The sequence below is a fragment of the Haemaphysalis longicornis genome, unplaced genomic scaffold, assembly GCF_048455015.1.
Source record: "Haemaphysalis longicornis isolate Haplotype H1 unplaced genomic scaffold, Haemaphysalis longicornis Haplotype H1 scaffold_3, whole genome shotgun sequence".
In the NCBI taxonomy this organism is placed as follows: Eukaryota; Metazoa; Arthropoda; class Arachnida; order Ixodida; family Ixodidae; genus Haemaphysalis; species Haemaphysalis longicornis.
In genome coordinates this window covers 170,697,095-170,711,181 of record NW_027526335.1, presented here as the reverse complement: position 1 = coordinate 170,711,181, position 14,087 = coordinate 170,697,095, and the positions used below count along the sequence as shown (strand labels likewise).

General features: G+C 48.9%; 1 protein-coding gene across 1 annotated transcript in view; it reads right to left on the bottom strand.

The window, feature by feature from the left end:
* The window catches only part of LOC144175761 (transient receptor potential cation channel subfamily M member-like 2), a 187,892-nt gene extending 177,728 nt beyond the window's left edge, over positions 1 to 10,164 (bottom strand). The window contains exon 1 of the mRNA XM_077704778.1: positions 9,719 to 10,164. Within this exon, the coding sequence (XP_077560904.1) occupies positions 9,719 to 9,808 (90 nt within the window). The 5' untranslated portion in view covers positions 9,809 to 10,164. The remainder of the gene's footprint in view (positions 1 to 9,718) is intronic.
* Between the last annotated feature and the right edge of the window lie 3,923 nt (positions 10,165 to 14,087).

Sequence of the window (14,087 nt, the reverse complement as noted above, 5' to 3'; positions counted from 1 at the left end):
TCAGGAACACTCAAGCACATTATCCTTGAATGCACCCAGAACCCTGATTTGCCACCTCCACCCCCTCCCCATTCCCCCGAGCAGTGGGAGACGCTGCTGTCCAACTCCCTCCTTTGCGATCAGCTCCTGCTGGTTGAGAGAGCGGTAGCATCAAGGACGACACATGGCTACCTGTCACAAGGCTCCACTTCCACAAGGCTCTGCCAAATAAAGAAGTTCTTTTCTCTCTCTCTCTCCTTAATTAAACAGCATCTGTACGTGGGGTTTGGCGTCCTCAGCGGCTTTTCATTTAGAAAATTTCGCACAAATGTTCCAGCCTTCATCTGGAAGCGGGAATATAGTGTTCTTTCTTTGTAGACTCTCTATTCCCAATTAGGCTTATATTGGCTTTTTCTTTCGTAATTCCAACGTATATTTCCATCGACTACAGTAATTTTGTATCGTTCCTGTTTTTAACTTGAAACCGCCTTCAAGCATAAACGGTTAGAAAAACAAAATAGGTACATTCAATTAATTTTTTTTTTTTTTTGCTGAAAGCTAAAGCTGTTGTCAAGAGGGAAGTGCAGTGGCCGCGTACAATTGTGTGACGAAAGCGGTAAACAGCGTTTGACGTATGACAACGTAAATGCGACAGACCGCATTTTTATTGCCGACATTTACTTTGTGCGAGGCACAAAAAATGTAGAGGGGGGGATAAAAAGAAATACGAACAAGGGCGCACACAGCCTCCGACGCATGCCGCACCGTCTGGTTCCACCGTCAGTAAACTGCGCGCATGCGTAGTTCTTTCACAGCGTTTGCGAGTATGGCCCACGGAGTAAGTGTGGCCTACTTTTAGGGGAAATGCTTGATAAAGAAGCGACGCCGGTCATTCATTTTGACGCGCGTCTTTTTACGCTCCGTCGCCACTGAGCTTCATGTCCTCTACTACATTCGGGAGCCAAGCGCGCAGCTGGCTGATTGCAGCTATACTCGGTTACAACTCAAGAACGGCACCACCTCATGTAGTGTATCACTCCGCCAAAGCGCCGACCCGTGATGTCAGTGCGCGCGCGTTTTGAAAGGGGTTTGCTATGAACGCGTCATATCGTCTGCCTTGTCTCACGCAGTTTGTTTGTCGTCACTGGAGTCGTTTATAAGCGTATTAAAGGAGCCATGAAGAGAAAACAAAAGTTTGTTTTATTCGAAAGATTAGGTGTTTCATAGTACCCCAAGCGCTTTCCCGGAAGCAAATGATGCTTTATTACCTGAGAAATAAGGCAATTTAAGCCGAAATTTTAAATCTCCCGCTAAAATTGCACATTTCGTCACGTGAACAATGGCGTCACATGAGCTGGTCCATGAAACAGATACTTAGTATGTCGACTCCATATAGCACCCACACGCGGGAGTCGACCGAGACGGCGGCCATTTTAAAAATACTAGTAAAACCTAGTGCACCCGCAGCCCTAGTCATGGAATCGCCTGATCCGGAGAACAAAACTCTCGCCGAGGAGCTCGGGCTTGCATTTAACAACCTCACACCACTTGAACGCTCAATGCTTCCAAGTGCACGAGCGGCAAGAGTTGTGGGATACGCGGTGGACGGGAAAGCGACCATTCCGCGATAGCCAGAACAGACGAACGCCCTGCCGTCGGCACCGCTGCCTCGTCAGCCCCGTCGCGACGGACGAATACAGACTCGTACGTATGTGCCGTATTTTCAATTTCAGTAGCAGTATCGCTTATGCCAGTTGGCCGGTGTCGTGTATGGAAAACCGTTCGCTCGAGCTCTCTGCTCCGACCAGAAAGATTCGAGCGTCAATGCGCGGTGTGTACGGCAATTTTTTCCCCCAAGGTCAGAGCGCTTTGACGAAGTCGGCGACGAGCGCCAGCATGTCCGGGTCCCTCCCGTAATCACTTCCTCGGAAATGAAGCGAGCACACTCGTACTTCCTTTAGCTCTCTTTCTCCTCCGTTTGCAAAGTTCACAAAACGTAGCCACTTGCTTCGCCGAGGTTCGTCGTTGGGCAGCACATGAAAGGAGATCTCACCGGCGGGGATGTCGCACTCCCTCGACGATTGGCCCGTACTACATGGGCATTTCAAAACACAGCAACGAAAATTCATTGTAAAGTACTCGAACAAACTGAAGTTTTCAGTGGTTGTAAACTGTAAACGAGCTCGTAACGATAGCAGCAAGCCAACACGACTTCCATACCGAAACCTGTGCGACGAGTGGCACTATCTCGCGATTCTGCGCTGTGTTCCTTACTCCCCTTGTTTCTATTTTTACCTTTGCTGGTTGGCGATATGACGGCCAACCTCCTGTGAAGGGATTACGATACCAAGCAAGGTCTTGGCTGTGCGTGCTGGGACGGTTCGTTGGCCCCGAAGAGCCTTGAACCCGAAAATTCGTCTGCGCGACGGTGGCAACGGCGAGATGTCGAGCTCGGCCAGCGGTAGTTTCGTACGCATTGGCATACACGCTTGCGTGTTCGTTCGGAACTTCAACCGTTTACTCCACCGTTCTTTGTCATAAAAGAATGTGCAGTATGTTTCACGGGCATTTAGCTCGCTATGCAAACTGTAAGCCCTGCCTAACATGCGTTTGCTTTTGCCGGCCTCCGCCAATCGCAGAGCATTCTCAAGTGACATCACAGGTTTTGTTGCGGAAAATGAGCTGGTGGGTCGCATGGTCATTTCCTTTTTTCCTAATTATGTAGCGTATTTGAGCGAAGTTTGCGTTATAAGTGGTGTCGTTATGGTTCTAACGAGGCAATCTTTCGAATGAACCAAACTTGTGTTTTCTCTTCATGGCTCCTTAAAGTCCAAAAAATCACGGGAACGGCTCACGCCATGTTCAAAATATTCCCAGTAACGCCCTACTTGCGCCGCGCGGAGAAACATCCGGCTACGGTGAGATGACACAGCGGCAACTTCCGGTGCCGTTCTTAAGTTGTCACCGAGTATAGCATATGATGCCCTTAAACGATCATCCTGCTCAGTGGCGACGCAGCGTGAAAAGGCGCCTCAAAATAAACGACCGGCGGCGCTTCTTCATCAAGCATTTCCCATAAATGTAGGCCACACTCTCAAACGCTGTCGAAGAAATGCGCATGCGCGCAGTTTGCTAATTTTGCAGCCAGATTGTGCAGCACGAGTCTGAGGCTGTGCGCTCCGTTGTTCGTATGTTTTATTCACACTGTACCATCGAGCAACGAGCGTTTGAATAGTTATGTCACTTCGCTCATTGTCCGTCTGTCTGTCTGTCGGTCCATCGATTCAGCCTTCCGGCCAAAAGTTAAAGGAATACTTGAACGAGAGGTTTATACAAGCAAGACTTTTCAGGACCACTAGATGTGCAAACACATCTCATACTTGTCAACAATGTTGCGCAAAATGAAAAATTAGACATATTTGAGGCAAAAATCAATACGCAGCTGGTATTCGCGGTGTTCTTTAAATAAAAAACAAACGTGTGCTTGATATTTGCGATAGGGAATAAAGAAGACGCGTTGAAAAAGCTATTTTGACTCGTACAAAAAGAGCTCGCACCAGCCTGGACCTCGCAGCTCCGAGTTCAACAGTAACAAAAGGTTCCACCAGATCACGCGAGCGGCGGAACGGCGGAAAATTGAATCGACTTTCGGCACACCCCCACCGTGTTTATCGTGGGGCGCAGCGAGACGTGAGGGGAAGAGCGTGATAGGTGGCCGCGGGTTAAAAAACGGAGGCATTCAAAGGAGCCATGAAGACAAAATACAAGTTGGGTTTATTAGAAAGACTGCTTAGTCCCGATAACAATGATGCCAATATCATCGCAATCTTCGAACAAATAACGGAAATATTAAAGAAAACGTGTGAAGCAGCAGTCGCGACCCCCTAGCCACTTTCCCGCAACTTTTCTGTGACGTCACAGAACCTTGTTTGTGCGATTGGCGGCCGCCTAACTGACCTGGCGCGGCGACACATGACTGGACGTCTGTAATGGGGCCTCTAGTTCCACTTGACTGCATCACTTGAATGCTAACGTGCAGTTAACGCACTGAAAATTATGTTTTATTGTTGGCCCGTGTGACGTCATTCTTGCTCATAACACGTCACTGTGGCGCAAAATTTGAAAGTTTTTAAACACTTCTTGCTTTTTTTCGTTAAAAAAACCTCTTTTGTGGCTGTAATGGAGCTGAGTGAGATACTGAATCCTAGTTCTTTCAAATTAAACGAAGTTGTATTTTCTCTTCATGGCTCCTTTAAAGGAGTACTGACACCAAATTTAGAGGCCTAAATAACGATATAATTGGCTTCAGTAGTTTGTACAGATTACCCACAGAAATTTTTGGAGCGATCCGAGGCTGGAAACGCATCAAAAATCGATTTTAGTTGCCCTGGCCGCGAACTATTACAAATCGGCAGCACTAGCGAAATCGCTTAGGGTGTGACGTCAGGCTATCCGCGATTTTGCGGCCGATTCAGCATGACGTCATACAGTTGTTTCCGGAACCGGAAGCGATAGCCTGCGCTGTTGTTGTGGGCGGTCTCGCTTCGATAGGAGGTTTGGCTTGGCTGCGGTACCGCTGTGAGCAAGGCTTGCGAAGTGCGCACTTCACGTTTCCGCGCAGGTATTGCCATCTCTCGACCGGTCGGCGCACCGCCCGCCGCGCGCCGCGGGGGGCCGGTCAGCGTATACGCTTGCATCGCGGCAGATATCTGATCGCCGCTTTTAAAATAAGCCCTGATAACAATCCCAAGCACAATTTTTCACCACACTAACACCTACTTTCTCGCATGTGGAACTTCATTTTAACGATCAGATTGATTCAGAAGAGCAGCGACAAGCGGTTGCTACCGTCTTGCTACCGTGGTCTGCGCCGGATCGAGCCGCTGAGTGTCCGAGCTGGCAGGCGCGGCCGGCGTGTGCGCGAACTGTTTCCGAAGGCAGGAAACGCTTCACGATTGCCTGCTTTATCCATTTTTTGCGATTAAACGCGCGGGATCTACAAATTCAGCTCAGCGATAGTCGTAGTTGACCATGGAGCAAAAACGGTGGGCGGAGCGACGCCGACGACGCATCGCATGCACGCATCGGGTCATGTGTCTCAAATTCACGCGTACGACTAGTCGTGGTGACAGTCGTAACGATCAGTCGCATGCGAATCGAGTGTACAAATCGTACATGTGTCCAGCGCTTTAGTGTGAACCGCGTGCAATCCGTAGCAGACGATGCAGCGAACGTCCCTGACGTCACGGAGACCATGACGTCACGGTCCGACGTCACGGAGACCGTGACGTCAGGCAGTCCGCTTGCAGGCTCTCCTTCGAACGGCCATTTTCCCGCGCGGCGACCAAATTTGAAAGTGGTTGCAATAAACGTGCTATAATTAATTATATGTTGGTGGCTGACGCCTTTCGGTTCGATTTTCGTAATTACTGGGACCATAGGTATTCTTTACAGCATAAAAACTGAAAGCGAGAAATTTCGTGTCAGTACTCCTTTAAGTGCCAGCGCCAGCAAAAGACTGTATTTATTCGACATTCACCGCGAAGTGGGCAGATACGAGGCCAGTTTTCTTCTCGCTTTCTCACCCATAACGAACTAGCGCCGTTCCGCACCACCTCCGTTTCCAGTGAGACGTAAAAAAAGGCTCCATCCATCAATCAACAGGACAGTTTAGTGGAGCATGCAGTAACGGTTGCTTGCGTCGAGTATAGACAGCTGGATCTACACGACGACAGGTAACGAGATAACGTCGGTAGCTTGAGAGCGCAACGCGAACAGCTTACGTGAAAACAGCTATAGGTGGGTTGCAGTGAGTGCACAACTAAAGGTGTTTTTTTTCCTCGTGTGTGTGTGCGTGTGTGTGCGCGCGTGTGTTTCAATGCATAGCATTCTTTGCCGATTACCCCCCTCCAGGACCGTGTAACGCCCTGCGTTTCCACAAAAGTGCAGATGTCGCGGACGTTCCACCTGCAATCGCTAATATATATATATATATATAAATTACGGGAAAGGGCGAGAGGTGTAACGCCCTCAGTTTCCACAACAATGCAGATTTCGCGAAAGTTCCGAATGTAATAGTTATAATAGCGTATATGGAGGTAATTTCTCGGACAGCATTTAGAAAAACCAAAAAACTTTGGCTGCGAACAACTCACATTCAAGACAAGCGGCATAAGTATGCTATGCATTAGTAGAAAATTATCTGAATTTCTGGAGAATTTTTTTCTTGCGATCGTTAGCAGCAGTAGTAGCGGTCAACAGTTGAAGCTCCTTCTCGCAAGCGAAGCGCCCACGCGCCCTGGAAGGCACAGAGCGACGGGAAACGAGGCTACCGCTTGTCAAAAGTTAAGAACAGGAACGGAAGTCTTATCACCGCAACCGGGTGTGAGTCCGGCACGGCACGAAGAGTCCTTTACTGCGAGTATTTTTTGAAGCACAGAACAAAAGCAACCGCATGAACAAATCTTGTAATTGAAACTCGGTGGTAAAAGCCGATGACCTCATGTAATAAGCGTGATCTCCTTTCAGAGGGCGGCCGCGTTGACGTCACACGTTGGTAGCTTCGGCGGAACGATTGACTACATGCGCTGCTGTTTTTTACTTGTATTCGGCTACAGCTCAGGGAGGCGATTTATTTGATGTCATTTGAATGAAGTCACGCATCGTATCCAGGCTGGTGTTTTACACGTATACTGCATTTCAGCTTCGAGGCACGACTTTGTGCAGGGCCGCGGATGAATCGAAACCAGCCGTGAATTTTTAGCGTACTCTGAAATGTCGTGGGTTACACAAGGCGTTTAAGCCAAGGCGGATTAAGCTAAGGTCACGCCACGCTGCTGTAATCCCGAAACGCAAATCACTTCGCCCGATCATTCGAGGGCCCTGTTTATTCCAAGGCAAATAAATGCAACTCGCTACGGGTACAACGCTACGTGCGAAGCTGAAACGCTTTGTGAACATGATGCGTTCGCGCTATTCTATATCGACGCATTCATGGGGTAAGAGCAGCTGTCCGTCACTACAGCGTGCGCCGTGTCGGGTGACGAGACGCGGTCGAGCTTCGCATGACAGCCGCGTGAAACCGAGCCGTGACGCGATAACGCAGCCAGACGGTTGTCGTCATTATAGCCACCCTTCTGACAGGTGATTCAATGGCATACCTTGCACTCGACCAAACAATTTAAATATAAATATACTCCAACGCGTTCACTCTTCCTGAAATATTTTTTTTCTCAAAAACATTTTTTTGGTTTCCCTTAGCTTTGATAAAAGCGACAGACAAGGCGCCTTCTAACAATGAATAAAAAATCAAGTTCGTTACAGCATGAATAACGTATTTGTTTGAGTACATTACGTGGGATTTGTTTTATTTCCTAAAGATGTGTAATTTTGGGCCCATGAATTTTTTTCCCTCCATCGAATGCAATCAGAACAATAGCAATTTCTCGACCTCTCGCTAAAGGACCTTTTAGTCAACGCCGAACACCATTTCATTATCTAAACGCTGTTTTGAGGTAGGAAAGAAAAACGTTGAAGTGCCGAAAAAAAAAAGTCGTCAATTATGCAGTAATGCGGTCCCTGCAAAAAATGCGAGATTATTAGCTTGCCGCGTGATCTGTTGTTGCCTATTGATTCTGTCAGTTCAGGAGAGTGATTTCTTTTTGTTACTGCACGAAAAATTTTTTTCAAGTTTTGTCATACGCGTTTCGACAAGTGTACTCAATGCTTCTTCATCGCAGAGCGCCGCTGGGTTAAAACAGTTAAATTTACCGAGGCGTAAACGTACTGCTGGCCGAACGCCAGAAGCAGAATGGGATCTTGTCTACAGGAAGATCTCTCCTGCCAACACATTTTTTTTTTCTTTTTTTGTGCGTCAAGAGTTCACTGTTGTTGCTATCGGAAGCGCTCCAGTGGCGAACAGTCCTATGGCTCTGTGGCCAAGTCGACGACAGAAACACAAGGACCACGGTATACTATAAAAGTTTCAGAAGGAAAAAAAATATAACGAAAAAATGCGAAACATAAACGCTGTTCCGGCGGGCCCAAACAGTGCTGTAGCAAGCACAAGAGATGGCACAGCCCACCATTTGAACCGCCATTTGCTTCTGAACACCAAGCGACTGTGTTTACTTTTAATAAGTATGCCAGCTTCTGATGGCATACTACAGTGCGCGATTTTCATGACGTGCTTACGATAACCATTAAAGAGCTGGTAACGGTATTTCGAAATGAAACTGCGGCGCATTTATGAAAGAAACTGTCTGGTAGGGCGAAAGAGCACCCCCTCCCCCGCCACGAAACACTCGCACAAAGGCCTGAATAACAGGATCTCACTGACATCCCCTCTGACTAAATGACTTGGTACTCCAGCAAATGGGCAGTCTCGGTGAGCAGCTCTGACCCTGATTATCAGTGACCCACTGGGCGGACGAACGGGTTATAACCTTCCCTCCAACGGACAATCGATCGTATCGAAGAAACAATTTTTTTTTATTCCTACCTTGTCTGATCTACGCTCTCTCCCCCCAGTAATAATGATAGAACGACTTCTGCGGGAAATTTGCCATTCAATCTTCCACGTTCTTCATATCCGGGTTACACGATCCCCACTGTTAAAATACTCGCGGGCGTTGCCAAAAAAAAAACCCCACAGTATTGCCTTTCATTTTACCGCTAAAGACCCATAACATGCGATATTAGGTGGCACAGAAATATAAAGTTCGTAATGCCACGCATTGTTATTGTGAAAGGCCCGATGCTACATTTCCCACAAAAGTTGTTTGGCAAACCGTGCCTCCGGTACGATGTGAATCGCGTATGGACGAACGGACGATCGCGTATTGACGATGTGGATCGTCACAGCGTTAGGGTACTGCTCTTCTGGGTGGGACAGGTGCCAAAATAATAGCGCCACAAAATAAAACGCATTTGCCGTACCCCGGTTCCTGAAGGCACGGAACTTATTTCACAAAGAAGAAAGCACACACAATACCACTCCCCCCGCGATGATCTGTTGAAATTAAAACGCCGATCATTCGAATCATTCAAAACAACCCTTTCCCGTAAACACAAGCATCGCCTCCTGTATTTTACACAAGCTATCTGACGATACGAGGATAGTTAAACGAACAACGCGATAGAGAACGGTTCGTCGTGTTTGAAGAGACCTCAGCTCGAAGTCAGGCCACAGGAGGCACCAAAACGGGCCCCTTCGAAACGATCTTCACGCAAATGTCTGGAATACGGTGACGTTACAAGCTTACTCCCACACAGTAGAGTGCGGTGAACTAACACACCAATTCAAAATGTCACGCTTTAAACAATTTTTCACCGCCGCGGAGCGCGGAGGCCAGTACGTGAGGCCGAACAGCAACATCAGCATAGCACCAAGACTGTAAACACACCAAAGAACAACCGAGAACGACAAATGGTCTACGGCCGATCTAGCCGTCACAACAAACGGATCGGTTCGCTCTCCCCTTCAGAAACGAGGGGCAGTCTGCCAAGAGCTCCGTCGAGCGTACGAGCGGCTCGGCAGCGTTACGTAAGCTTTGGCGCAGCGCGTGCCAAATTAAGCCGGCCGCGGCGATACGGACGTACGTTGAAACAACGCCAGCTGCTTCCCGATTTGAAAAAACCACATCACAGGACTTCATATCCGGCATGCGCGCGGCGAAATCCCGCTACGTTCGCAGAAATTCTCGCTAAAAAGGGCTCGCAGCGCGCGCGCGCGACTCACATCGTTGTCGGTGCTGTCTCGGACCCTCCGCAGCGTCCGCTTGCGGAAGAAAGAGCCGATACGGGACACGCTGCTCTCGTTCCTCTTCATCGTCACTTCGTCATCTCACCAGCACATCACCACGACCACAACACATCACAGCACACCACAGTACCACCGACCACGCGAAAGAACGGAGCACACGACACAGCGTGCTAGAGGAGCAGCCCGCGAACACGGCACTCGCTTTCCGCCGCAGCCGTCGGTCGCCCGCGAAAGAAAAGCCGTGTGTGCTGCCGGCGCTGCCGTACGCAGACCACGTGACTTCGGCACGCCCATTCTGCAAGCACGGCGGCTTCTGCTGGTGTTGCTTTTGCGCCGGCAGCGACCGCCCGAAGGCCGCCCCGAGTCTGCCGCGCTTCAATTTCCCCCTGGGTGCTTCCTTTGATCGCAAGTGGCGCAGTCGTGCCGCCGCGCGCTTCGCTTGGCGTGATGAGAACCGGTCGTCGTGGGGGTTTATGTGCGGTGACGTCGACAGATGGCGCCACGTTTCCGCTCGAGGCGATGCAAGCTGGCTTTTCTGCATCGATGATGCGAATGTCAACTCAACACGCGACGGCTTTCTTTAAGCGTGAGTTTTGTGTAAACCAACCTCCCGCTCGTTTTACAATAACTGGGGAAATAAATAGCTCCGATACTTTTGCACTAAATGAAAATTTGCCAGGTACCTTCCCTGAGGAAAAAGCCGCAAGGTTTCCACTGAGGGCCATACACAGAAAATTTATTATTGACGGGATGGTGGGGACGAATCAGCCGTTTCGGTCAACGTTACTAGAATAAACTCAGTTTCGGAGCTCCGCATCTCCGCCAGCGGAGGAGGGTGGGCCAAACGGCGGTCGCGAGAACTAGCGGCGCTGCAGTCAAGTCTTGCGCTACTCTCGGGGCGTCGTCTGCTACTGCGGCGGCGGCGGCGGCGTGCCGGGGTGGGCCACCGCGGAGTTGCTCGCGGCGGCTTTCTAGTTGTGCTATGCCCAAACTTAAACATTTATCATCCTTGCAGTCGGCAAACTTCAAAATTAGTCATCCTTCCAGTTGACACCCCGCATCACATTTGCGCACTGTTTACGTAGATATGCATACAGTCGTCTGTATGCATTGACTTGCGTGCGTTTCTCATTGGTTGGCTGATTCGACGGTGGGCCTATATTTGAGCTGTGTAGATTGCGTTTAACTTCCGTATACGAGAGTTTCTTAGCGAGTGAGCATTTTCAGCGTAGTTTCGATAAGTACTGAGCTGTCTTATCTTGACCAAAAACGACCCAACAAGTTTGTAAGATAGTGACTTTATATTTTTATTTTACTTTATATTATATTTTATATTTTATTTTATTCACGAGCCGGCGAGTAAAATATTCCACACCTTTTGTTCGTTGCCTCGTCGTAAAAACTCTCAAAAATCCATTGCTTTGAAGGCAGCATGACAGTGGACAATTTATCAATTGTCAGTGTGAGGCCAGGGCAACTCTGAGTCATGGCAGCGTTGCTAATAATCGCTTGCCTTTCGTCTTGCTGTTCTGCTTCCGGCGGCTCCTCCGCCGAAGAACTAGGCACTGGACTTTTTCGGGACACCGTGCGTTTTTGGGGTGATTTGCGCCTTGATCCCGAAAGTTTCGGCTTCGATATATGTGGTGGAAGTGCTGGGAACAAACGCGGAATGGCACCGGGCGCGAGCTCCCACTTTCCGCGTGCTAACAAAATTTCTTGTCCGGCAACAACATGGCGATAGGGCTTTACAATGTCGTCATCTTCAAAATGAATGTCACATACTTTGCATTTCGCAGTTAGCTTTTTATCTTTGCGATGTAAAGCTTGCTCCCACCTTTTGAATTCCGTAGGGTCCTTTGGTGGCCCGAAGAAGCGGCGTAAAGTGGAGTAGCCGTTGCGGTAGCTGCTCTTGCATCCCGGCGCAAAGCAAGTCGGCATGCCGAACCGTGGATAAATCTCTTGCTCCTCCTACGCTTTGTACATGACGTACGTGTCTTCGTGCAAGCTCCTTCGCATGGCCGAAAACAGTTCCAAAAATGACCGACGAGCAAAGCGTACACACTCGCTGCCAACGTTACTAGTAATGTTGGTCGCTGCAAAGCACGCGCACTTGCACTTGCACCGACGATCTTAATGAAAACCTTCTGGAGTGAAGGAGGCGCCCGCTATTGACGCCGACGCTCGCCAGGCAAAACAACACGTGTTTTGCCTGGCTTCAGGCAAAACATGTGAGGGTGGTCGTTCCGGCCCGCATGGCAGTACGACAGTTTTTGTGAACCTCATCAGTGGCTGGTCCCGTTAACCAGCTTCCGGTGTAGAGTTCCTGTGCTGAATTTTTATGTGCGCCGGGCTGGTCTCACCTTCTACGGCCTTTCAGTTAATTCCGGGTAAATAAAAATCATACACCCCTTTGTTGCTTCCACCGAGTACCTGACGTTTGGAATGTTTCAAGCAAATACGCATTACGCCCGCGAACGGCTGAATGCGTATTCGATCATATTCAATCGCGTACGGCTAATAAGGAATTGCTTAAACAACTGCCTTAAACAAACAAAGGTAGTAGGGTTGTTGTTTTTTGACACCCCTTTCCTTTTACGAAACCAAAAAATGCTTTCAGGTGGTTATGAGACATCTTGTGCGTGAGCAAATTCTGCAGCTTCCCTGTTTCCACAAGCCTGTCAGAAGTTGCCATGACACTGTTCATACGTATGGGGAGTCCTAAAAATACGGTTTTCTTGAGGCCCTCAATAGCTGATTTTCCTTGTGCATCCTGGAGTTCTGTTATGTACAATTCAGCCTTTAAAAAAGTCCTAATTGAATCCTCATTCGCCTTTCGCAGAGGTGCCTTGTACGATCAGGTGGAGGGATTTCTTGAGTTCAAAACATCAAAAAGGCGGTCAAAGATCCTTATGAACTTAGGCGTAGAATCCGCACCTTTAAATTGTGGATTAAAGCTTTAACGTGATTTAGCAAAAGTCGAGTGCATCTGCGAGAAATGAACTAAGCGTCAGAACTGTAGGCGGACTTTCATCTTCGGTGATCTAATGTCTCGTATGCACCACAAACAGCGCTGAGGTCGGAGGAGGTGAGGCGAGCCCGGCGCATATACAAGTTGAGAATAAGAACTCTACATCGGAAGCTGGTTAACGGCACCTCGCACTGACGAGATTCACAAAAACTGCCGTGTTGCTGCACAGGCATAAAGGCGCGGCTTTTACAAACGTGTTGGCCGGGTCATTTTTCGTCGAGATAAGACAGCTCAGTACTTATCGAAACTACGCTGAAAATGCTCAGTCGCTAAGAAACTCCCGTATACGGAAGTTAAACGCAATCTACACAACTCAAATATAGGCCCACCGTCGATTCTCAGCCAGCAAATGAGCAACGCATGCAAGTCAATGCGCATACAGACGATCGTATGTATATCTACTCAAACAGTGCACAAATGGGATGCGGTAACGTCGACTGGAAGGATGAAGATGTTTAAGCTTGTCGACCGGGAAGATTATATATGTTTAAGTTTAGCAATAGCAGTACTAGAAAGCCGCCGCGGTACGTCGGGGCGGCGGTCCGCCGCGGACGGCTGCTGCGGCGGCTCGCCGCAGTAGCAGACGACGCGCCGAGAGTAGCGCAAGACTCGACTACAGCGCCACTAGTTCTCGCGCCCGCCACGCGGCCCGCCTCTCCGGCGGAGCTTTCAAACTGAGTTTATTCTAGTAACGTTGGTTTCGGTCCAGGCAACCGCCGAGGGCCCTGATGATGTTGACCGCCAGTTCACGGTGATCCTTGAGATTTGCCGTAACAGCCATCCACGCTGTGTAGGGTGAAATGAGGAGTGAAATGTTCACCTCTATCGTCTACTGGCTCGTTCCTAAGCACGGCAGGCACGTGTCTTGTTACACGAGGCACTCACCCGCGTCGATACCAGACATCCCGTCTCTTGCCATCGTGAACGCGTGGCTCACCGCAGGGATTTCCCCCGATCATTAGGCGGGTGACGACCAGCGAGGTAAGCCGAGCCCGTGCGCTGGCTTGCTACAATTGATGATACAAGAAAAAGAGAAAGAAAGCAAAAGAAAGAAAGAAAACAAAAACAAAAAATATCTTATGCTGAATAGCAAACTTCCGCAATAAAAAAAATATAGAAATGAAAAAATGTCATTTGATGCGCCCAGAATTTTCAATCACAAAAACTCTGTCCAGTTCTGCGCTCCGAAGAAACCCCAAGAGAGCTTTGATTGCACGTGCAGCCTGACTGAGACACGACCAAGGTCCCAAAACAGCCCTCACTTCAAGTCCCGCACCAAGCTGCCTGCACAAAGATAATATTAGTTACTGTCTGTGC